Source organism: Ctenopharyngodon idella, chromosome 10, assembly GCF_019924925.1.
Source record: "Ctenopharyngodon idella isolate HZGC_01 chromosome 10, HZGC01, whole genome shotgun sequence".
Classification (NCBI taxonomy): domain Eukaryota; kingdom Metazoa; phylum Chordata; class Actinopteri; order Cypriniformes; family Xenocyprididae; genus Ctenopharyngodon; species Ctenopharyngodon idella.
In genome coordinates this window covers 453,231-478,556 of record NC_067229.1, presented here as the reverse complement: position 1 = coordinate 478,556, position 25,326 = coordinate 453,231, and the positions used below count along the sequence as shown (strand labels likewise).

Here is a 25,326-nt window from a genome sequence, read left to right as displayed (position 1 = left end):
GATAACGGAATTAAAATACATAGTATTAATATTTCATTAATTCTTCATATTTTATAGTTTTATCAAGAGCAAAGTATGACGTGAGAACCCAGTCAGCGTGCCGCTCTCGCGTGATCTGTAAGTCCCAGCTGCACACAGACCAGGACGCGAAACTCTCGCGATATCGGCAGAGCGGCAAGATGGCGGATGATCAGTGGGACCGCGGGCTCGCGGAAAGCGCGGTCACAACTGCTAACAGTCCACTAAACACTGTCTAATTACAAGCCTAATCACTTACATTTATTATAAACTACATAAACAACAGCAAGAAGCTCACTGGCTGGACCGAGACTTGTCTGGAGTTGCAAATGTCCATGACTGATGGCAATATGAATGTGGTAATTTATTCATATATAATAACCTAATAAATGTAAGAGGCCCGGTAGTTCGACGTTTTGCGCGCTTTTTTACTGACTTTTCCCACAAGTTTTAGTAATGATCATAAACTGGGTATCACTCAAAATTAATTCTGTGAAAACCGTTTTGAAACTGAACTTTGCATTACTGTTTGCGTGCTCAATGATTTACAGTAAATTTATACTTTACTTTAATTTTGAAAACGCTTTCAGAATTGACAACCATTTAAGGTGAGTGACAGTTAACAGTTTAATTCATTTAATACGACACACGTAGATGCTGTTTAATATGAAACCCCCCCCAATAAAATATATAACCTAAATACTAAATAAAAATATTGTGATAATATATTGATTTAATGAATTAATCATCACCAATATTAATATATGCCTCCCTATATTAAACTAATATAAATGAATGACTTTTTCCCATTCAGGGAAGTATACTGAAACTATGATGTGATTTAAGAACCAGAAATGCTTCCTGGCCATTTCGGGTGATGATAAACATGAATATTTTCCAGTAAAAATGTGATTGAGTGATTAATCCAGGCCCGTTTGGATTGGTGCGGCCCGTTCAGGCACGTCTGCTGTAATTAAATCCCTGAATTCCACTTTTCTCTTCAGTAACTCTGTAAAGTTGACGTCTCATGACATCGGGTTTTATCTCGTTTCTGGCACTGATGGCTTGTTATGAATGTGCGTGTCAGTCAAACTTCTGCTTTTCAAACAAACAAACTCCGCAGCTTCACCTTCAGGCCAGAAACAGACTAGACGCAGGTTTGGCTCTGTCCCGTTGTACATACTTAGTGTGCACTCTGGCAGTAAACCGCAGTCCTCAAGGGGGCGATAGAGTTTCCATGAGTTGCGGTGAACGATGCGACAATGCTAAGAATGCAGCGCGATATGAATTGCGCTCATTTTGGAACACAAGCTTTGCGTTCATGTAGTTTGTTGCAAGCCTTGCTGTGTGTGTGTTGGCGTGTCGGGGTCAGATCCACACGTGTTTTTAATGTGTTTGATTTAACTTCTCTGTCCTGTATGAGACTGAATCGTAAAACATCTAGAGCAAAAAGTGAAAAAAGATGGCAGACTGATAATATGAGCTGGACGGATGGAGAAATGAAGGATTAGAGAGCAGTTTTACCCTCAGGGCCGCTGCTCGCATGTGTGTGTGTGTTTAGACTCGCATTCTGCCAAACTGAAATCTTGAAGCTCTTACGCTGTGAGCTGTGGCTTCAGAGAGACACTCCGGCGACACTGAAACTACGCAAATCGTTTGGCGAAACTGCAGCATACCTGTTAAAATCGTGGTTAGCTTTGTTTTATTGTGTCGCTCACTTGCAGCATAGACGTGGCCTGTTCTGATGCTTCTGTAGTGCGTGAACTGTGCACACTGTGAGAAATAATGTTTCCCACAATGCACTGCGCTTGATGTGATGCTTTATTCCCAGTGCGATTAATTGATTCATACAGTAACATCAACTTGATGCTTTATTTGATCAACAAAATTAGATTAAAAATAATATATTAATTAATGTAAGGAAGCTTGTTTCAGCCATGGAATAAAAAAAATTAAAACAATTTTCTCACAATTCTGAGATTATATCTTACAGTTGGGACTTTTTTGTGCAGCTCGTAACTACAAAGTAAGTACGAGTTTATACCTTCCAGTTACAAGATATAAACTCGCAATTGTGAGGAAAAAAGTCAGAATTGCGAAATGTAAACTTGCAATTCTTTGAAAAAATTCAAAATTGCGAGATATAAACTCGCAACTACAAGAAAAAATGACAATTTTTATCCTCTGGCGAAAACAAAAAACAGAATTGTGAAATGTAAACTCACAATTACGAGTTTATAACTTTTAATTGCGTAATAGAAACTCACAATTGTGCGAAAAAAGTCAGAATTGCGAAATGTGAACTTGCAATTCTTTAGAAAAAGTAAAAAATGTGAGATATAAACTCGGAACTACAAGAAAGAACTAAAAAAAATTATCCTGTGGTGGAAACAAAAAACAGAATCGCAAAATGTAAACTCACAATTACAAGTTTATAATTTTCACTTGCGAGATAGAAACTCGATTGTGAGAAAAAAGTCAGAATTGCAAAATGTAAACTTGCAATTCTTTGAAAAAAGTCAAAATTGTGAGATATAAACTTAAAACTACAAGAAAAAAAATTAAAAATTTCTTTATCCCGTGGCAGAAACAAAAAACAAAATTGCGAAATGTAAACTCACAATGGTGAGAAAAAAGTTAGAATTGTCACAAAACCTTTTTTTTTTTAATTAAACAAGCCTCCATATTTGTGATGATAATGACATGAAGAGGTCATGTGACTACAGAATATCACACTGCGTACTGTTTTTAAATCAAGTATGTACAGCAGTTTGTCCTTGTTGATCTGAGACGCAGCCGTGAGCGGCAGATGGCAGGAGGGGCATCTGGATCCGGCTCAGTTCTGTGGTATTTCCCTCACTAATGAAGTCGAGGGGGATGTTGTTTGGTGTTTTGTGGTTTTGTTTGACATTTGTAAGTTGTGTAATCGGCGCAGCAGCGGGACGCCCGTGCTCAGCGTCTCTGAATCCAATTAGTGGCGCGCAGAGAGAGAGTTTCTGGGTGCGGCTCTTCTGTTGGGACGGATCTCTTCATCAGTGCTGATGTTGTGGCGTTCAGTAATGCTGACATTTTTACTGAAGTACTGAACGATTAACTTTTACTTCAAATTTATCAAAGTACTGCATGATTAACATTTACATGCTAAATGAGGTACTTCAAATGCAAGCGATAATCTCCAACTAGAAATGGAATTACCATCCCCAAAAAGACTTTTCTTTGCTACAAATACATTTTTAAAGTGACTTACATGAAATAAATGCATTTATTATCTTAATAAATACCTTCTTACATGTGTTGTGAGGTCACTGCTGTTGATGGACTCTTTCTGTTCACGAAAGGCGTATGGCTGACATGTGACGTTTACAGGGTTTGAGGTCAAAGGTCAGTGTTAGACCCCATGTCATTAAAACATGCTGGAGTATGTGTGTGTGTGTTTATGTGTGTGTGTGTGTGTGTGTGAGAGAGAGTGCGACCCTCTACAATCCGAGTAAATCAGTCGCATATGCGACCAAATTTCACAAGAGGCGACTAAAAATGTCTTTTATTAGCCAGTGGTTAGTAAATTGTACAAATTCAGTTGCCTGCAATTGTGTTAGAGGCAACAAAAAAAAGTTTAGCGCAGATATAATTTCATTACCTGCACTGTCGCTCGGCTGAGAGCGCCCTCTGTAGCTTTCTCTTACACATGCACACTCGCTGCGAGAGAAAGAGAGAGCGCACGCAGGGTCGCTGACAGTCCCGATCGAACCGCGTCGCCATGAAAGTTGATCATTTGTACGTGTTTTTAACCCTTGCCAATTTAAACATTCAAGGGCAAGAAGACACGAAAGAGTAATAATGTTGGTGTCGCCTCATCTGAATCATGGAAAAAACGTCATCAACTAACATTTCTCGTCATTGTTTTCGTTAACAAAATTAGCACTTGCGCCGAGAGCCATGATGAAGTGCTTACAGTGTGTGTTTTGTGTGCTAATGAGACTCTGAGCACGAGCCAGATTCTGCACCTGCAGAGAGAGAGAGAGAAAACACTTCTGATGAAGAGATTACAGAAATCAAACGCTAGTCAGCGATATTAACGCTGCGACACGACCGCAAACACACCACCACCGCTGTGAGTGTGTGTGTGTGTGTGTGTGTGTGTGTGTGTGTGTGTGTGTGTGTTCACACAGCCCCCCGCTGCAGCAGAATGTGAGGAATGTTCTAGAGCGCCAGTGAGAGTCGGAGCTCAGAACTTATTACTAACAGGTGAGAGAACGGCAGGGCAGCACCAACATCTACCGATGCCAGAGCCTCACCTGGTGAACGTGTTGTTGCCTGTCTGACAGATTCTGCTGAAGCGTGTCGTCCCTCACACACGTCATGACAGCGCAGGAATTCAGACCCTTCATGCATCACAGCCGCTCCACACACGCTGCATGTTGAGAAACATGAACCTTCTGTCATCGTTTATTCACCCTCATGTTATTTCAAACTCACTTTGACTTTCCTTTGTGGAACATAAAAGAAGATATGTAGCCGAATGTTCACGCTGCTCTTGTACATATAGTGAACAGTGAGTCCAGCTAACAGGAAACGTTCTGGCAAGGTTTTGAACATACATTCTTCCAGTAACATTAAAGGGAACCTATAATGCCCCTTTCACAAGATGTAATATCAGTCTCTGGTGTCTCCAGAATGTGTCTGTGAAGTTTCAGCTCAAAATACCCCACAGATCATTTATTATAGCTTGTCAAATTTGCCCCTATTTGGGTGTGAGCAAAAACACGCCGTTTTTGTGTGTGTCCCTTTAAATGCAAATGAGCTGCTGCTCCTGCCCCCTTTCCAGAAGAGGGCGGAGCTTCAACAGCTCGCACTTCGGTCGCTCAACAACAACAAAGCTGGAGAATCTCACGCAGCCAAAATGAGGATTGTCAGTAACGGTGTTCAGCCTTACATTGTTCAAACCGGAGTCGACACTGATGGAGAGACTCAGGAAGAAGTTACAACTTTTAGACGTTTCTGAATGGTTAGTGGATAAATTTATGTAGTTGCTGTGGAGTTGATTCAACTCATCCACTAGTATGTGCCGTCATGTTAATCTTTTGTCCAAATCCAGTGTTGAATTGACCCTCGTTTGTGAAGCAGTCCGGCGTAAAATGACGGCATGTCAACAACACTCTACTACAACAACTCTTCCTCTTCTCTAAAGCAGCCCAACATGGCCCCGCCCCCTTTGTTGTGTGTTCTCGGGGGCGGGGTTTATGTACATTTTAGGGTTAGTGATGTCACCAACCCGGGAAGAAGCTTGTAGTCCCTACCAGCCGTTTGTTGTAGTCCTTAAAAAGCGATTTCTGTAAAAGAAAATATCTCTCTTTGCATTGAACTTTGAGCGTCGTAACTTTGCAGATGTTGTTTATGATCAAACAGCAACATTACACACTAACTAAAGTTAAAAAGTGAAATCATAATCACCCCTTTAATGATAATAACCCTGGTGAACATTCAACCAAACATCTCGTTTTGTGTTCCAAGTTATGATTCCATTTGAAACTCAACGATTGTCCCCTTGATAAAGTGCAGTGATGGTATCAGATGGTGGTTTTTGTCTCACATGCCTTTGAAACCAGAAGATCACATACTGAGAGCTTGAGTTTGTCCTGGATGCTGGAGAAGATTCGGATCGGATTGCAGGAGATTCTGACCTGCCAAATCCACCAACATCATCATCTGCCCGCCTACACACACACACACACACACACACACACACACACACACACACCTCACGTCTGACCCGCCCCCAAACACACACTCACACTCGTGCTGGGCAGCGACTGCAGCGTACGGCTCCGCTGACGGTGTGTTTGAGAGCAGACGGACAGACACTGTTTCTTCTGACTCTGTGTGTGTGTGTTGGTGATGTAATTGTTTAACTTAAGCAGGTCATAACAGGGCGAATCGTCTGTTAATCACCATATGAGATCCGTCAGCGGGACATCAGACACAGAGACGCTCGAGAAACCGTAAGTTTGACTCACTGAAGCCTGTGGATGTGTTTGTTTGACTGCTTTAGTTCTGTTTAATTGCTCAAGTTGTTCATCAGCTTTGCTTGTTCTTCAAGTTCAAGTTGAGAAGTTGTTTTAGCGTCACACAACTACATGAGATATCTGCGTCTGTCTCTGCCTCTCTTTCTGCTTCTCTTTGAAATATCGGATCCGTTGGGAATGTTATTTATGAAAACAGGGTTATTTGGTTTCTTGTGGACGTGCTGTTTTAACTGCGTCTGTTCGGTTTGGCATAAAACAGAGGAGGCATTTAAGACGCATGCTTTATTAGAGTCAGGTGGTATCAGACTCTCTCTCTCTCTCTCTCTCTCTCTCTCTCTCTGGTGTTCTGGACCGAGTGAACTACATTGTTCTCGTGTCTCGTTCTGTGATTGTGCGCCAGTTTCTGGCTTGATTGCTCTCCATCGGTGCGAAACCGGCCAGAGAGAGTCCAGAACATTCAGCAGAGACGCTGCACAAACAAAAACTACTAAACCAGCGAACAGGGAACGTTCTGACAAGGTTCTCTCAAAGTTATGAACAAACGTTGTTCCAGTAATGTTAATAGAACGTTCGTTCAAAGTTATCTGGTCTTTACATTTATACATTGTTCATGGGACGTTTTTCTGAAACGTTTTAGTTTTTTAAAAGTTACACCTTGTTTCCGAACATTCAGAGAACATTCAAAAGTAACGTTCCCATAATGTTTGAAGAATGATCAAATGGAATGTTCCCTTAAAGTTCACATAACCAAGAAAAAATATAATGTTTTCATAACCTAATGGGAACATTAGCAAAATGTTCTTAGAACATATTTTTGTTAGCTGGGAAAACTAGATCTCTCATAAATGAAGTTTCTCCTGATTTCAGGTTATTTGCAGCAGCTCCAGGTGTCGTGATGTGTCTGCGCGTTCTGCTGGCGTGTTTGCTGCTCGAGTTCTGCTGCGCGGCTCCACACGCTCACATCAACCGCCTCGCACTCTTCCCCGACAAGAGCGCCTGGTGCGAAGCCAAAAACATCACGCAGATCGTCGGACACACGGGCTGCACACCACGATCCATCCAAAACAGGTCACACACACACTGTTGTCCAGTTTAGGGAATTCTGGAACATTTCTCTGTGTTCGTTTGACCAAAATAAATATTAGACTATGAAATATTACGATATTTGAGCAGCAGATTATCATCTGTTCTTTTTGAAACATCCTGTTGTGGGTTTGTGGAAGGTTCTGACAGTGTTGTGTTTTTCAGGGCCTGTCTGGGTCAGTGTTTCAGCTACAGTGTGCCCAACACCTTCCCACAATCCACTGAGTCTCTGGTCCACTGTGACTCCTGCATGCCGGCGCAGACGCAGTGGGAGGTGGTGAGTGTCACCAGTAAACACACTGAGTGAACTACAAACACTTTAATGAGCCAGACTTTAAAATGTGCACACCAAAACACTGCACTGCATGCACTGCCATTGTGAGAATTAGAGAAATACTGCATCCATATTGCCATGCCCAACCTGCAGTAGTGAAAACTGCAGAAATACTGTGTCCATATAGTCCCTTTAGTAGCAAAAGTAAAAATGCCAAATCTCATATTTATTGTAATAGTGAAAACACCAAATATTATATTTGTAGTGATAGTGAAAACGCCAAATTTTATATTTGTAGTAATAGTGAAAACGCCAAAATTTCATATTTGTTGTAATAGTGAAAACGCCAAATTTCATATTTGATGTAACAGTGAAAATGCCAAATTTTATATTTGTAGTAATAGTGAAAACGCCAAATTTTATATTTGTTGTAATAGTGAAAACGCCAAATTTTATATTTGTAGTAATAGTGAAAACGCCAAATTTTATATTTGTAGTAATAGTGAAAACGCCAAATTTTATATTTGTTGTAATAGTGAAAACGCCAAATTTCATATTTGATGTAACAGTGAAAATGCCAAATTTTATATTTGTAGTAATAGTGAAAACGCCAAAATTTCATATTTGTTGTAATAGTGAAAACGCCAAATTTCATATTTGATGTAACAGTGAAAATGCCAAATTTTATATTTGTAGTAATAGTGAAAACGCCAAATTTTATATTTGTAGTAATAGTGAAAACGCCAAATTTTATATTTGTAGTAATAGTGAAAACGCCAAATTTTATATTTGTAGTAATAGTGAAAACGCCAAATTTCATATTTGTTGTAATAGTGAAAACGCCAAATTTTATATTTGTAGTAATAGTGAAAATGCCAAATTTTATATTTGTAGTAATAGTGAAAATGCCAAATTTTTATATTTGTAGTAATAGTGAAAACGCCAAATTTCATATTTGTTGTAATAGTGAAAACGCCAAATTTTATATTTGTAGTAATAGTGAAAATGCCAAATTTTATATTTGTTGTAATAGTGAAAATGCCATATTTCATATTTGTAGTAATAGTGAAAACGCCATATTTTATATTTGTAGTAATAGTGAAAACGCCAAATTTCATATTTGTTGTAATAGTTAAAAAACGCCAAATTTTATATTTGTAGTAATAGTGAAAACGGCAAATTTCATATTTGATGTAACAGTGAAAATGCCAAATTTTATATTTGTAGTAATAGTGAAAACGCCAAATTTCATATTTGTTGTAATAGTGAAAACGCCAAATTTTATATTTGTTGTAATAGTGAAAACGCCAAATTTCATATTTGTTGTAATAGTGAAAACGCCAAATTTTATATTTGTAGTAATAGTGAAAATGCCAAATTTTATATTTGTAGTAATAGTGAAAATGCCAAATTTTTATATTTGTAGTAATAGTGAAAACGCCAAATTTCATATTTGTTGTAATAGTGAAAACGCCAAATTTTATATTTGTAGTAATAGTGAAAATGCCAAATTTTATATTTGTTGTAATAGTGAAAATGCCATATTTCATATTTGTAGTAATAGTGAAAACGCCATATTTTATATTTGTAGTAATAGTGAAAACGCCAAATTTCATATTTGTTGTAATAGTTAAAAAACGCCAAATTTTATATTTGTAGTAATAGTGAAAACGGCAAATTTTATATTTGTTGTAATAGTGAAAACGCCAACTTTCATATTTGTAGTAACAGTGAAAATGGCAAATTTTATATTTGTAGTAAGAGTGAAAACGCCAAATTTCATATTTGTTGTAATAGTGAAAACGCCAAATTTCATATTTGTTGTAATAGTGAAAACGCCAAATTTCATATTTGTTTAATAGTGAAAATGGCAAATTTTATATTTGTAGCGATAGTGAAAACGTCAAATTTCATATTTGTTGTAATAGTGAAAACGCCAAATTTCATATTTGTTGTAATAGTGAAAACGCCAAATTTCATATTTGTTGTAATAGTGAAAACGCTAAATTTTATATTTGTAGTAATAGTGAAAATGCCAAATTTTATATTTGTTGTAATAGTGAAAATGCCATATTTCATATTTGTAGTAATAGTGAAAACGCCAAATTTTATATTTGTAGTAATAGTGAAAACGCCAAATTTCATATTTGTTGTAATAGTTAAAAAACGCCAAATTTTATATTTGTTGTAATAGTGAAAATGCCATATTTCATATTTGTAGTAATAGTGAAAACACCAAATTTTATATTTGTAGTAATAGTGAAAACGCCAAATTTCATATTTGTTGTAATAGTTAAAAAACGCCAAATTTTATATTTGTAGTAATAGTGAAAACGCCAAATTTTATATTTGTTGTAATAGTGAAAACGCCAAATTTCATATTTGTTGTAATAGTGAAAACGCCAAATTTTATATTTGTAGTAATAGTGAAAATGCCAAATATTATATTTGTTGTAATAGTGAAAATGCCATATTTCATATTTGTAGTAATAGTGAAAACGCCATATTTTATATTTGTAGTAATAGTGAAAACACCAAATTTCGTATTTGTTGTAATAGTGAAAACGCCAAATTTCATATTTGTTTAATAGTGAAAATGGCAAATTTTATATTTGTAGTGCTAGTGAAAACGTCAAATTTCATATTTGTTGTAATAGTGAAAACGCCAAATTTAATATTTGTTGTAATAGTGAAAACGCCAAATTTCATATTTGTTTAATAGTGAAAATGGCAAATTTTATATTTGTAGTGATAGTGAAAATGGCAAATTTTATATTTGTAGTGATAGTGAAAATGCCAAATTTCATATTTGTAGTAATAGTGAAAACGCCAAATTTAATAATTGTTGTAATAGTGAAAACGCCAAATTTCATATTTGTTGTAATAGTGAAAACGCCAAATTTCATATTTGTTGTAATAGTGAAAATGGCAAATTTCATATTTGTAGTGATAGTGAAAACGCCAAATTTCATAATTGTAGCAATAGTGAAAATGGCAAATTTTATATTTGTAGTAATAGTGAAAACGCCAAATATTATATTTGTAGTAATTGTGAAAACGCCAAACATTATATTTGTAGTGATAGTGAAAACGCCAAATTTCATATTTGTAGTAATAGTGTAAATGCCAAATTTTATATTTGTTGTAATAGTGAAAATGCCATATTTCATATTTGTAGTAATAGTGAAAATGCCATATTTTATATTTGTAGTAATAGTGAAAACACCAAATTTCATATTTGTTGTAATAGTGAAAACGCCAAATTTCATATTTGTTTAATAGTGAAAACGTCAAATTTCATATTTGTTGTAATAGTGAAAACGCCAAATTTAGTAAACAAATAATGATCATATTTATACTTCAGTAGTGAAAATTGCATGATTACTGCATCCAAACTGTCATATTTGTGCTGCACAAGTCAAACTGCAGAAACACTGCAGAAGTACTGCCGTTTGTTTTCTCGAGTGATTTGTGGGTTGTTGTTTGTGAGTTTTTTGGCACGGCAGTGAATTCTCAAAATCAAAACATGTGGATGTACATTGGAGAACATGTCACTCGCAGCTTCTCTTTCCGCTGGAGTGATAAATGCGTTCTGCCGCATGCCGCGTGTCTTGTCGTGTGGCGTGCTGTAACAACCGAGAGCTGCGAGCAAACCACAACACCTATTTAACATCCAACCCAATGATTGATGGACTCGCGGCGAAGGCTGAGCGACTCTTTATGAGGCATGTTGAAAGACAACAAACACACTCATCAGTCTTGTGCAGAGAACACGGCGTGTCACGCGCGAGTGTGTGTGGATTTTCTGTGTTTACAGGATTTGGCGGTTGGCTTTAGCTCTGCCCTCTAGTGTTGGAGTTTATTTTGCTTTGCCTGGCAGAAGACGGGAATGTTTGACCACCAGCGATTTCGCTAGAGGAGCAGTGTGTGTGAGAGATGTCAGCATATGAAAATAATCACTTTGTTTGCCCTCTTCCTCACCCGTTGAGATCTGAGAATTGCTGTATTGATGTTAACTGAACACTGTGACGCACAAAGAATGTTGAGGTTCAGTTCGACTTGAAAAGCTTTGGCTATATTTACGCACTAACATCATGTTCTGTTTGTGAGACCTCTCTTAGCGTTAGCCGGCGACTCAAAGGGGCCGCGCTCTGCTACTTATTATGTTCTTTTATACAATCTGGCTTTAATAGAGAGCAGTTCTTGTTCGGTAAATAAAACAGACTGGGGCTTGTGTTGACAAAGACCTGCAGTAATGTGACAGCAACCTGATCTGACCCGCAGTACCACTCTCACTTACTGTAGACTAACATTACACTGTCCACTTTCCAGCGTCTCTTCTAGCCAAACAGAACATGTTTGATGTTTAATTTTAGACTATTGCGATCTCTCTTTTTTCGAGCTTTGCCAGAACGTTCCCTGTTAGCTGGGTAGTCAGTCAGTGTTGAGCAGATTAGCATACTCAGTTAACGACCTCATTCTTCAAGCAAAAAGCATGTTTTTCTGTTGACAACCACTCAAAAGTAAAGCCATGCATTTGCACACTTTTTTGCATTAACATAAAAAGACTCTCAACCATGTGCAAGAGACGTGTTTTACTCTTCGTTTGCATTACATTTATTCATTTAGCAGAGGCTTTTATCCAAATGAGGAGCATCACAAGCATTTTGTCACAGTATTGGCAGCACAGGTATGACCTCTTTAGATGCAAATCACTGGAACAGTACAGATCAGATCCAGCTGACTGTGTGTGTGTGTGTGTGTGTGTGTGTGTGTGTGTGTTTGCAGGTGACTCTGGACTGCTCCGGCAGCGATGAAGCCCCGCGCGTGGATAAGCTAGTGGAGCGCATCCTTCACTGCAGCTGCCAGTCGTGCAGTAAAGAGAGCGGCCAGGAGGGGGCGCTGCTGCAGCTGTACCCGTCAGAGGGAGCGCTGGAGACGCCGCCGCTGTCAGACGCGACACACACGCACGCGCACCTAGACATACACGCGCCTGAGGCGGGGTGACGCGCGCTCACCGAACCTACTGAACGATCTGTCTCGCTCTGTTTGAAGCACTTTTTCACGTAGAGATCATGACATTAACTTTAGCACAATCACTGAAGCTTCAGTCAGCTCTGTGAATAAACGCGCACACACACACACACACACACACGACTTTATATTACTGATGCATTTACACACGTCCAGATCTATATGTATACGTAATGTAGCCTACAGGAACACATGCAATCAGACTGTGTCACTTATGTAATCACAATAAAATGTGAAATCACCTCATGTCTGAGTGATTATTCTTCAGTATATACAGGCAGATATGTCTCCCTAAACTATGGAAGCCTGTTTTCGCCACAGTTGAGTAAAAAATATGATTCTTTAAGTCATAAAACTTTCAGATAATTATGACTTAGTATCTCATTATATTGAGAAAATGTATAATAATAATTACTTAGTTTCTCATAATAAGGGAAAACTTCATTGTAAAAATTACTTATTTCTCATAATAATGAGAAACTTTCTCGTAATCATTACTTCTATGCATGAAGGGCGAGGCACGCTAGCGGCATCTGCTGGTCAAAGCTGTGTAAATGCGAGAACACAGCAAGCATGGCACCATCTGCAAAACAGCTGTTTTCGTTAAAGTCAGTGTAATCTATAATATCATTAAATAACATTCATGATGAATTATCAGAATATGAGATGGGCTTCCATACTATATAGTCTTTTATTCATTTGTGTATGAACAAGCAGAAACACCGAATGGATGGGATAAGAACCGAGGGATAAGACACTAAAGTCATTATTACGAGAACGTTTCTCGTTATTATGAGATACTGTCATTATTACAAGAAAGTTTATCATTATGAGATACTAAGTCAATATTGCGAGACCGTTTCTCGTTATTATGAGATACTAAGTCATTTTTACGAGAAAGTTGTTATTATGAGATAAGTCATTATTACGAGAAAGTTTCTCATTATTATTAGATACTAAGTCATTATTATGAGAAAATTTCATTATTATGAGATATTGTCATTATTACAAGAAAGTTTCTCTTTATTATGAGATACTAAGTCATTATTACGAGAAAGTCGTTATTGTGAGATGTTAAGACATTATTACGAGGAAGTTTCTCATTATTATTAAATACTAAGTCATTATTATGAGAAAATCTCATTATGAGATATTGTCATTATTACGAGAAAGTCGTTATGAGATGTTAAGACATTATTACGAGAAAGTTTCTCGTTATTATTAGATACTAAGTCATTATTATGAGAAAATAAGTCATTATTACGAGAAAGTCGTTATTGTGAGATGTTAAGACATTATTACAAGGAAGTTTCTCATTATTATTAGATACTAAGTCATTATTATGAGAAAATCTCATTATGAGATATTGTCATTATTACGAGAAAGTCGTTATGAGATGTTAAGACATTATTACGAGGAAGTTTCTCGTTATTATTAGATACTAAGTCATTATTACGAGAAAATTTCATTATTATGAGATGTTAAGTCTTTACGAGAAAGTTTCTCATTATTGTGAGATGTTAAGTCATTACGAGAAAGTCGTTATTATGAGATATTGTCATTACGAGAAAGTTTATCATTATGAGATACTAAGTCAATATTATGAGATAAGTCATTATTACGAGAAAATTTCTCATTATTGTGAGATGTTAAGTCATTATTACAAGAAAGTCGTTATTATGAGATGTTAAGACATTATTATGAGGAAGTTTCTCGTTATTATTAGATACTAAGTCATTATTACGAGAAAGTCGTTATTATGAGATGTTAAGTCATTACAAGAAGGTTTCTTATTATTACGAGAAAGTTTCTCATTATTACAAGATTTTTCCCCAGAATATTATAACATATTAACTCTATAATGAGATAGTTTCTCATTATTATGAGATATTAAGTCTACATCCTACAGCATCATTTTATAGATTCGCGTATAATTATATGCAAATATATGAGAATATATTTCATTCAGTACTTAAATGTATCATTAATGTATCTTTATGTGATTCATAATGACTAATTTTATACTGATATTTTGTGTTTATTTTTGATGTGATCTGAATCTTACGAGTTTCCATTTTATTTTACCTACATGTAGACAGAGGCCTGTGGAGAGAGTTTTGTCTGTTATTTTTAAAGCGCTGTTTACAATACGTCAACAAATCCTCCTTTAAAGCCCTAGTGAGCAGGACAAATGTGACTGTCGCACGGTAAGTGGTTTTGTGGGTAATAATCGATGTAGGCTTTATACCGCATTGATGTAGTCACTAGAAGACCCTCGCTCTGTCTGTCGTCAGTACAGTGATTCTCAGATGAAAAGGTCATGTGGACGTGAAGTGTTTGCCATGGTTACCGTCAGGGACAGTCTGTTTGGATGCAAAAGAGAAACAGGACGCTTTCTGACCCACATTTAGGAGGAAATTACAGGAAGAACAAGAGCTTGTGTGTGTTATGAAGCCAACAAACACACACACATGACTTCTGTTGTTTATTTTGAGCTTTTTTTCAGCCTCACACAAACATTTTAGCATTTGTCCATTTTGTACATTATTATTATATTGTTATTAAATATGTACTCATACTGCTGAATGACGCCATGGCTTCAGATGACCAGCAGGTGGTGCTGTGAGCATGTGTGTGTTTCCTCTAAGCTTCTGAGTGTTTTTGAACATTAGTTTTCACCTAATTTTGTCTTTTTCCATCCGCTCTGCGTTTTTGCAAAATAAAATACCCATGAAAAATGATTTAATTACCCATCATGCTTTGTTTGGGGTTCCTTTATCTGTCCATCCCTGATGAGCAGAGCGGATCTGTCCCGTTATCTCTGTAGCACAGGACTCTGGGAAGGGAAAGAGCTCATCAGTTTCATTATCAGCTCATCTTTGATTAATCATTTCAGTCAGTGAGATCCTGCAGAGAGCCAAAATTATGCTTCAGTTTTCTGTGGTGAAATGTAGTAATATAGGGACATTTCATAAGACTAGAGATGTAGTTTGAAAAAAAATGGATGGCATTCATATTTGTTTTGCTCATTTTTCCCTTTTTGCTTTTGTTATTAGCCGTTACATTGCTCCCTAGGCTAGCCTACAACCCGCTAAATGTGGTGCATTTTCTGTCAAGCTTCTTCCTCGGTGGCACACAAACTAAACTGTACTTGGTGAATTGTGATCAGCACTAATTAGCTTCCACTGTTAAGCAATTAGCTGCCACACGGCCAACTTAGAAAGTCACGACTCAAAGAAAATCGTGCGTTTCCCCACTGATAATTACGTTCGTGTGAAGGCGGCGAGAGTCTTCGTCTCATATTGTGTTCTAGAGTTTATTTTGTTTTGTTTCCTCTGAAATAAACTGAAGCCCTTATTAAATATGAAGAACTTAGTGATTATAACGATTAACAGACTGTAACAAACTGTAATCCAGCTGACAGGCCACGTTCTGACAAGGCTCTCTCAGTTATGAACAAATGTTCTTCTTCCAGTGATGCTAAAGGGTTAGTTCACCCATTAATTACTCACCACATCCGTGAGACCTTTGTTCATCTTCTCAACACAGATTAAGATATTTCTGATGAAGTCTGAGAGGTTTCTGTCCCTCCATAGAGATCCAACAGCTACCACTCCAAGGCCTAGAAAGGTAGGAAAAAGACATCATTTACAGTAAATACTCAATGTGACTTAAACTCAATTTTATGAAGCAATGCGAGTGCTTTGTGCAAAAAAACATAATTTACCACTTTATTTAAAAAAAATATCCAAAGCATGTTCACGCAACAATGCCAGCTCTCGCGTGAACACAACACGCATGCGGCGTGAAGCTCTCATGAACGCTTGTTGCAGATCAATATTTTTGTAAGTAAAGTGGTAAATTATGTTTTTTTTTTTCACTATCAAAGCACTCGCGTCGCTTCATAAAATTGAGTTTAAGCCACTGGAGTCACATGGAGTACTTTAATGATGTCTTTTTCCGACCTTTCTGGACCTTGGAGTGGATCTCTATGAAGGGACAGAAACCTCTTGGATTTCATCAAAAATATCTTAATTTGTGTTTTGAAGATGAACGAAGGTCTTACGGGTGTGGAACGACATGAGGGTGAGTAATTAATGACAGAAATTTCATTTTTGGGTGAACTAACCCTTTAATAGAACGTTCTTCAAAGTTATCTGGTCTTTAATAACTCTCAAAACAGCACAAAAACATTACTTAAGTTCATGGAGCATTTTTTTTCTTAAATGTTTTAGTTTGACGTTTCTTGAACATTCAGAATTGAAGTTCCCATAATGTTTGAAGAACGATAAAACGGAATGTTCGCATAGAAAAAACTTTTTTAAAACATTTTTAAAAAACGACGCTTTGAACGGTCAGATAGCATTCTGAAATAAAGTTTTCATAACTTAATGGAAACATTAGCAAAACGTTATTAGAACCTATTTTTGTTTGCTGGGAAACCATCATGATCATCATATCCTTACAAACTTTTACCATGGTAAACATTAAAAGTACCACAGGCTTCAGTGTTACTACAGTAAAACTTGATATCAACTGTCATGAAAATTTTAAATTTAACATATGGATAGAAAGCTGAAAGAGTTTGATGAGATAACATTAATGTGTTATGATATTACTCTAGTAACAACAGTAACTATATGGTATTTTGAAGGAAACTAATTTGTAAAAGAAAATGTGAACCTTTTAAATGTTTTAGTGATCCATCCGTGTCCTCAGATAGACCGCCCGTCTCTCTCTCTCTCTCTCTCTCTCTCTCTCTCTCTCTCTCTCTCATCGTGATGTTTGTATCCTCTGGATAACGGGATAAAATCACCGCAGCTCTACAGCAGGTAAGACACTGAAAACTTCATCCTGTATTCCTGTAATATCTGAGTTTTTGTCGTTATTAGAGTTATTTACTCAAACTGTTTTCGTCATATTCGTCTTTCACTCCGACTATACGGATCCAGAGGATGTTCAGGTGTCTCAATACTTATGAGCATCTCGGACCCGTTCCGATCAGTTCAACCGATTCCCAGAAATGCCGTTAACTCGGAACGCGCCAAAATGCCGCTTAAGTAAAGCGCGCGAAAAATGTAAACTGCCTAATAGGTTTGAAATGGAGCCGGACATTTCACCTGTTTATTCAGTTCTGCTCTGATTCCCCCGTGTTCGTTCGTGAAGTGTCCATTCTGACCGGAGAAAGATAAATCGAGCTGAACATAATCAATCAATCGATCGATCAATGAATCCTTGTTCATGAAGTGTCCAGACTGTCTGGAAAAAGATGAATCCAGCTGAAGATAATCGATCAGTCATCCAATCAGTGAATCGAGACAGTTGCACGTGCATAAACAACATCAGGTTTTAGTTTCCACCAATTCTCCAAGAACTCTGAGTTACTGAAATATGATGTTTGTAGAACAGTATAGAGTTTACAGTAGTGATACTTGTGTTGTGTTGCATTAGTGTGTCATTTAGAAACAGAACATTCAGTTCTAAAATATCTTAATTTCCATTTCCATAAAATCACTTAAGGCTTCACTCACACCTATTTAATGGGTTTGACCTTATATTTCATTTTATATCTAGTATCTGTGTGTACAGAAACATTGATCTGTTACTTAGTCAGCCATTATCACAGTACATTGTGTTCCTTCATGTCTTTTTCTGACAGGCAGATTTTTATTTTCCTTACACTTCTGACTCAAATCCATTTAGTTGTTCATAGTTTGCAAAAAACAACATTAACATATTCAAACAACTTTAACATGTCAGGCAAGGGAGGCAGTTTCTCCTCAAAAAAAATGGATGAAAAAATAATTGATATAACTAAAATATAACAACGCAAATATTTTTAACACTCCCCCCCCACCCCCCCTAAAAAAAAAAGCATGCGGTGGGATCAGTGGGGGGTAATTGAGAATGAATGGGGGAAAGTCACGTGAGAGGAGGCAACGCCTCCATCGCGCTATGATTGGATATGATTGTTTTGTGCGCTAAATCCCGCCTCTTGTTTTCGTGCGCGTTCCATGTTTGCGGATTGGCCTGAATGAAGACAGTGATGCCATTAATGGAAAGAAAAGAAAGTAAACAACCAGCCACTTAGATATGTCACGTCAAAATCAACCTTGAAATGGCCTGAAAACATGATGACTCCGGGGGGTTTAGTGAGCAGTCAGCTTCATGTCTGTGACCAGTGTTTACTGAGCTTGATGACTGATGAAAATAAGTTGACTAATTATTACTAGTTATTATTTTGGAATAAGTGTAAAAATGCCAAGAAATTAATCGCCGTTCTAAAATAATGTTTAAAAAACTCACACTGGGGGCTCAGCTACAATATAGAGCGCCTAGAATATCCACACATTGATTCATCAGACCAGGACACCTTCTTCCATTGCTCCGTGGTCCAGTTCTGGTGCTCACGTGTCCACTGTTGGCTCTTTCGGCGGTGGACAGGGGTCAGCATGGGCACCCTGACTGGTCTGTGTCTATGCAGCTCCATACGCAACAAACTGATCCAGAGTTGCTTTATTTTATGAAATATGCGGAGCTAAATGGATATCAGACAGTCCGGTAAGAGACAAAACGTACTGACAGATAAAATAGATAGATTTGATTTGTCTGATTTCATTGTATTTACCATGTTTACTATGGTAATAGCGCGTATTTCTGCGGTAATCAGAATCCACATCGGATCACAAACAGAAGTTATTTCAAACACTCGCTGCTGTACGAAAGTGAGTTTTGAGCTAAAATGATTTTAAAACTCTGTAATGCTGATGTTATCTGGTTATGAAATCATCCGTGGCGCCGGCGCTGCCGTCCCCCGACTCTCCTGACTCAGATTCACTCCGCCTTTGTTCGTAACCACTCCCTCAAGCCCGAGCTGGCCCGCTTTGGACCAAGGTATTCGGCGGGCCAAAAAACCCTGAGGAAGCCCCGACGAGGCACGATCAAGCCCTGGAAGTGACAGTGGAAACGCAGCTAATGACCCTGTCACCGGTCACCACTGTTCCTTCCTTGGAGCACTTTTGATAGATACTGACCACTGCAGACCGGGAACACCCCACAAGAGCTGTAGTTTTGGAGATGTTCTGACCCAGTCGTCTAGCCGTCACAATTTGGTCCTTGTCAAACTCACTCAAATCCTTATGCTTGCCCATTTTTCCTGCTTCTAACACATCAACTTTGAGGACAAAATGTTCACTTGCTGCCTAATATATCCACCCACTAACAGGTGCCGTGATGAAGAGATCATCAGTGTTATTCACTTCACCTGTCAGTGCTCATGATGCCCGATCAGTGTGTGTATATATATATATAAATGAAAAAAACTAAACTACAAATATAAGAAATATAAACGTGTGTGTGTGTGTGTTCAGGATGTGTGGTATGGCGGTGCTTTTAGATGATGGTGGAGGTGATGAAGACTTTGGCGTGGGCGATGAGATCCGGATGCTGCCGCCTCCTCCGGCTCAGTGTGACGGTGGGGTCTGGGGGCCGCGGCGGGGCCGCTGCGGGTGTGTGCTGTGGACGCTGGTCCTGCTGCTGTGGAACGTCCTGCTGCTGCTGCTGTGTGTGGGGCTGATGGCCCTGGTGTTCAGCCTGATCCTGCTGCCCGCCGCCCTGCTGCTGTACGCCGGCTTCCTGTGCCACTCGCGGGTAGATACACGCCCACAAACAACACGCGCGTGCGTCCGCGAACACACCATATTCTGATCTGCTCTGGTTCGGTTTCTACAGGTGGTGGCGTCGCCGGCTCCTCTCTGCCAATACCTTGACGACAACAGTTGCTCCGCCCTCATCATCCTGGGCTTTGTCATGATGTCACCGCTTGTCGTGGTTGCTGCGGCGACGTTCTGCGCTGTTCTCAGGCGGCTCCACCTACTTTTATATTTTCAGCCAATCTCAGGAGCCCGGTATCAAGGGCGGGGCTTGGGCTGGAGGCGGGACTTCCACGCCTGGGTTTGACAGACAGCAATCTCAGGTTATAGGGTCAAAGGGTGAGTGACATCATGGGACAGCGACGGCGTAACACACACACGTAACACACTAAAACGTCTGTGTGGAGGCTTGTTCCAGCCAAATTAATCTTTTCATATGATTGAGGAATTGACAAGAAATTTAAGTGTTACCATGAAGTAGTAAAATTGTTACGCTGTTACATTTTAAATCTACTTCTTTCTTTCAGCACATGCAGAAAAGTCTGTTTGCGTGAAAAATATGGCAAAACAATCACTCAAACATGCATCGCTATGAACAATATTTATTTTTTTCTGAAGATAAACAAGTCGTTACGGATTTGAGTGTTACCAAACTGGTGTACTAGTCTTGAGTTTACCTGTTGATGTTGACGTTTTTATTGGTTGGTTAGTTGTGTGAGATTCGTCTGTGCAGTTCTGTGAATAAACCAGCTGAAATCAAACCTGTGTTTGGACTTCATTTCCACGGCACATTTACATCAGATGTGTCCCGAAAGCCAGCGGCGCTGTAAAAATATCTCACAATTATAAATTCATGAGGCTCAGAAATATTCCTGGTATATAGAGCACAGGAGAGGGACGTTAACTCATCAAGAAACTCCAGAAGAACCATTTGCATAAACTTCACAAGTTAATTAAAGTTGTTCTTGAAGAAGTTGGAGTTTTTTAATCCATGTAACCGTGACACGATGAGGTCAGGTTAACTTTGAACTCTTACACAGGGTCAGTTTGACCTGAACACACTCAGCCTGTGATTTGCATATGCAAAACTCTTAACACCCCCCACCCACCCAATGCCCTGTGATTTATCACCATGACAACAGGCAGTGACTGGACCTTTGCCATGGCAACATAATGGGACGAGAGAGGGTTGAGGTAATGACAAATAATGACAGTCGGCGGAGACACAGATGGACGAACGCATGGATCAGAAGTTCTACGTCTGAAAGAGTTTCACTCGGAGCTTAAAGCTACATGTCATTATTTAATCACCTCATGACCAATCTTCTAATCTTCACCAAGATCCTCCCGTTCATTGCGAACAAGACTAAAAATAAACACCATAAAAGCTTCACGATATTAGTCCATGTGACTCAAGTAAATGTATCTTGATTTAAGAAAACAAGACAGAAACACTGAGGAATAAATCCGTGGGGAAACATCAGCTGCGGCTGAATGAATTTCAGTGTAACAGCAGCCTGTCAGAGTCATATTATAAAATAATGATGCGCAATTATGATCATTATGACACAGTAAACCTGCTGACAGTCATAATCATCTCCGTCTCTGGAGGGTCTTCAGCGCAGCAGAACAGCTCTTAAAGGATTAGTTCGCCCGAAAATGAAATTTCAGTCATTAATTAATTAATTGTCGTTCCACACCCGTAAGACCTTCGTTCATCTTCAGAACACAAATTAAGATATTTTTGATGAAATCCGAGATGTCTTTAGTACCTTTCTGGACCTTGAAAGTGTTGATTATATTGCTGTCTATGGACGAGTCATAAAGCGCTCAGATTTCATCAAAAATATCTTAATTTGTGTTCTGAAGATGAACGAAGGTCTTACGGGTGTGGAACGACATGAGGGTGAGTAATAAATGACATTATTTTCATTTTTGGGTGAACTAACCCTTTAAGCACACAGACAGCAGCAGGTATTTGTGTTATCCACTCTTTCGCAGTTCTTTTAATAACTCTTTTTAAAATAAAGCATGTATGTACAATAATTTTATCTTGATTATCATGTTTTCATAATCATTGGATTCATTTGATTCATCGCACAGCCCTAATTGTTTTTCAAATGCTTCACCACGCATGAAAGTCACATGGTAGAGTCACATGCTATAATTTGGCCAGTCAGCACAGCCATAGTAGGCAGTCATTGCTGTATTTTAACATTATTACGAGAAAAAAGATCACTTTGATTCACTTGAAAAGTAGTTTCTGGGTAGTTTCACGAGTGTTGCTAGGCAGTTTTGTGTGTGGATGTCACAGCATTGCCATGCGGTGGCTGGGTGTGTGTTTCAGTGAAAGCTCAGGCTGCTCTGTGGGGTTTTTCACCTCTTTCTGCAGATCGCACTGAATCTCCAGCAGCACTCGAGGGTTTTGTTGTGCCGTGACCCACCGTGACTCTCATTACTGTGAGCTGTAGAGTCTCATTCACAGACGATGACGAGTTGATCTTCATCACAGAGGCCAGTGTGACACATCTGATCCTCACTAAAGACCGACACAAACACCTTCTTTACTGGTGTCAACATGAACCAGAGTTCACAGTCGATTATACTTCCATTCTGTGACGCATTTCAGAGTGAAATAATAAGCAGTTGTCCATGAAATAATCCTGCAGTTCAAATATAAAAAGCACTGGGTTAAAATCAACCCAATTTGGGTTGTTTTCAACACAAGGGCTGGGTAAATATAGGACAGAACAGATATTGGGTTACTTTTACCCAGCAAATAGGGTTGTTTATTTAACCCAGAATAATGGATTGATTTATTTTTACTATAATACTAGCTTTTTTTGTTTTTTTTAATTCATACATGAATGAAATCATAAAATTTTACGCAAGGCATCAGGCGTTCCCATCACACGAAAAGAGCGAAGCGACACTCGTTTAGGTGACTCCCATCGCGCCCCTGTATGTTGCTTTCCATAAAATTAAACGATATACAGAACGATAACAAATTTTTATATAAAATAAAACATTCACAAACCTGTATTTTACTGAAGACATGCACCAATTTGACGGAGCTGCATTGCTCTCTCCTGAAGAGGGCGATAAATAACTCAACCTGGGTTATTACATCTGACCCAGGATCTGAGTAACACAAAAACTACCCAAACGCCGGGTTGTTACGTCTGACCCAGGATCTGTGTAACACAAAAACTACCCAAACGCTGGGTTGTTACGTCTGACCCAGGATCTGAGTAACACAAAAACTACCCAAACGCCGGGTTGTTACGTCTGACCCAGGATCTGTGTAACACAAAAACTACCCAAACGCCGGGTTGTTACGTCTGACCCAGGATCTGAGTAACACAAAAACTACCCAAACGCCGGGTTGTTACGTCTGACCCAGGATCTGAGTAACACAAAAACTACCCAAACGCCGGGTTGTTACGTCTGACCCAGGATCTGGGTAACACAAAAACTACCCAAACGCCGGGTTGTTACGTCTGACCCAGGATCAGGGTAACACAAAAACTACCCAAACGCCGGGTTGTTACGTCTGACCCAGGATCAGGGTAACACAAAAACTACCCAAACGCCGGGTTGTTACGTCTGACCCAGGATCTGAGTAACACAAAAACTACCCAAACGCCGGGTTGTTACGTCTGACCCAGGATCTGTGTAACACAAAAACTACCCAAACGCCGGGTTGTTACGTCTGACCCAGGATCAGGGTAACACAAAAACTACCCAAACGCCGGGTTGTTACGTCTGACCCAGGATCAGGGTAACACAAAAACTACCCAAACGCCAGGTTGTTACGTCTGACCCAGGATCTGAGTAACACAAAAACTACCCAAACGCCGGGTTGTTACGTCTGACCCAGGATCTGTGTAACACAAAAACTACCCAAACGCCGGGTTGTTACGTCTGACCCAGGATCTGGGTAACACAAAAACTACCCAAACGCCGGGTTGTTACGTCTGACCCAGGATCAGGGTAACACAAAAACTACCCAAACGCCGGGTTGTTACGTCTGACCCAGGATCAGGGTAACACAAAAACTACCCAAACGCCGGGTTGTTACGTCTGACCCAGGATCAGGGTAACACAAAAACTACCCAAACCCTGGGTTGTTACGTCTGACCCAGGATCTGGGTAACACAAAAACTACCCAAACGCCGGGTTGTTACGTCTGACCCAGGATCTGGGTAACACAAAAACTACCCAAACGCCGGGTTGTTACGTCTGACCCAGGATCTGGGTAACACAAAAACTACCCAAACGCCGGGTTGTTACGTCTGACCCAGGATCAGGGTAACACAAAAACTACCCAAACGCCGGGTTGTTACGTCTGACCCAGGATCAGGGTAACACAAAAACTACCCAAACGCCGGGTTGTTACGTCTGACCCAGGATCTGGGTAACACAAAAACTACCCAAACGCCGGGTTGTTACGTCTGACCCAGGATCAGGGTAACACAAAAACTACCCAAACGCCGGGTTGTTACGTCTGACCCAGGATCTGGGTAACACAAAAACTACCCAAACGCCGGGTTGTTACGTCTGACCCAGGATCAGGGTAACACAAAAACTACCCAAACGCCGGGTTGTTACGTCTGACCCAGGATCTGGGTAACACAAAAACTACCCAAACGCCGGGTTGTTACGTCTGACCCAGGATCTGGGTAACACAAAAACTACCCAAACGCCGGGTTGTTACGTCTGACCCAGGATCAGGGTAACACAAAAACTACCCAAACGCCGGGTTGTTACGTCTGACCCAGGATCTGAGTAACACAAAAACTACCCAAACGCCGGGTTGTTACGTCTGACCCAGGATCTGTGTAACACAAAAACTACCCAAACGCCGGGTTGTTACGTCTGACCCAGGATCAGGGTAACACAAAAACTACCCAAACGCCGGGTTGTTACGTCTGACCCAGGATCAGGGTAACACAAAAACTACCCAAACGCCGGGTTGTTACGTCTGACCCAGGATCTGAGTAACACAAAAACTACCCAAACGCCGGGTTGTTACGTCTGACCCAGGATCTGGGTAACACAAAAACTACCCAAACGCCGGGTTGTTACGTCTGACCCAGGATCTGGGTAACACAAAAACTACCCAAACGCCGGGTTGTTACGTCTGACCCAGGATCAGGGTAACACAAAAACTACCCAAACGCCAGGTTGTTACGTCTGACCCAGGATCAGGGTAACACAAAAACTACCCAAACGCCGGGTT

The 25,326-nt window shown here is 39.4% G+C and overlaps 2 protein-coding genes across 3 annotated transcripts; both read left to right on the top strand.

Annotated features, from left to right (window-relative positions):
• Window positions 1–187: 187 nt before the first annotated feature.
• nbl1 (NBL1, DAN family BMP antagonist) lies at window positions 188–12,678 on the top strand. 2 transcript variants are annotated; one of them, XM_051910586.1, is made up of 4 exons: window positions 188–377; window positions 6,909–7,109; window positions 7,290–7,401; window positions 12,187–12,678. In XM_051910586.1, the coding sequence occupies exons 1-4, from the start codon at window positions 373–375 to the stop codon at window positions 12,403–12,405; spliced, it is 537 nt and encodes a 178-aa protein (XP_051766546.1). In that variant the 5' UTR covers window positions 188–372; the 3' UTR covers window positions 12,406–12,678. The 2 variants fall into 2 exon arrangements, with proteins under 2 accessions (XP_051766546.1, XP_051766544.1); XM_051910584.1 differs by lacking the exon at window positions 188–377 and adding an exon at window positions 5,797–6,017.
• A 4,468-nt stretch (window positions 12,679–17,146) lies between these two features.
• LOC127521365 (transmembrane protein 88B) lies at window positions 17,147–20,845 on the top strand. Its single transcript, XM_051910590.1, has 3 exons — window positions 17,147–17,264; window positions 19,803–20,082; window positions 20,164–20,845. The coding sequence occupies exons 2-3, from the start codon at window positions 19,804–19,806 to the stop codon at window positions 20,389–20,391; spliced, it is 507 nt and encodes a 168-aa protein (XP_051766550.1). The 5' UTR covers window positions 17,147–17,264; window position 19,803; the 3' UTR covers window positions 20,392–20,845.
• The last annotated feature ends 4,481 nt before the right edge of the window (window positions 20,846–25,326 follow it).

Coding starts and splice junctions, on each gene's coding strand:
- nbl1 (XM_051910584.1), top strand. CDS start 5,971: ATGAGATCCGTCAGCGGGACATCAGACACAGAGACGCTCGAGAAACC. Junction 6,018..6,908: donor ACAGAGACGCTCGAGAAACC/GTAAGTTTGACT, acceptor TCCTGATTTCAG/GTTATTTGCAGCAGCTCCAG. Junction 7,402..12,186: donor CGCAGACGCAGTGGGAGGTG/GTGAGTGTCACC, acceptor GTGTGTTTGCAG/GTGACTCTGGACTGCTCCGG.
- LOC127521365 (XM_051910590.1), top strand. CDS start 19,804: ATGTGTGGTATGGCGGTGCTTTTAGATGATGGTGGAGGTGATGAAGAC. Junction 20,083..20,163: donor GCTTCCTGTGCCACTCGCGG/GTAGATACACGC, acceptor CGGTTTCTACAG/GTGGTGGCGTCGCCGGCTCC.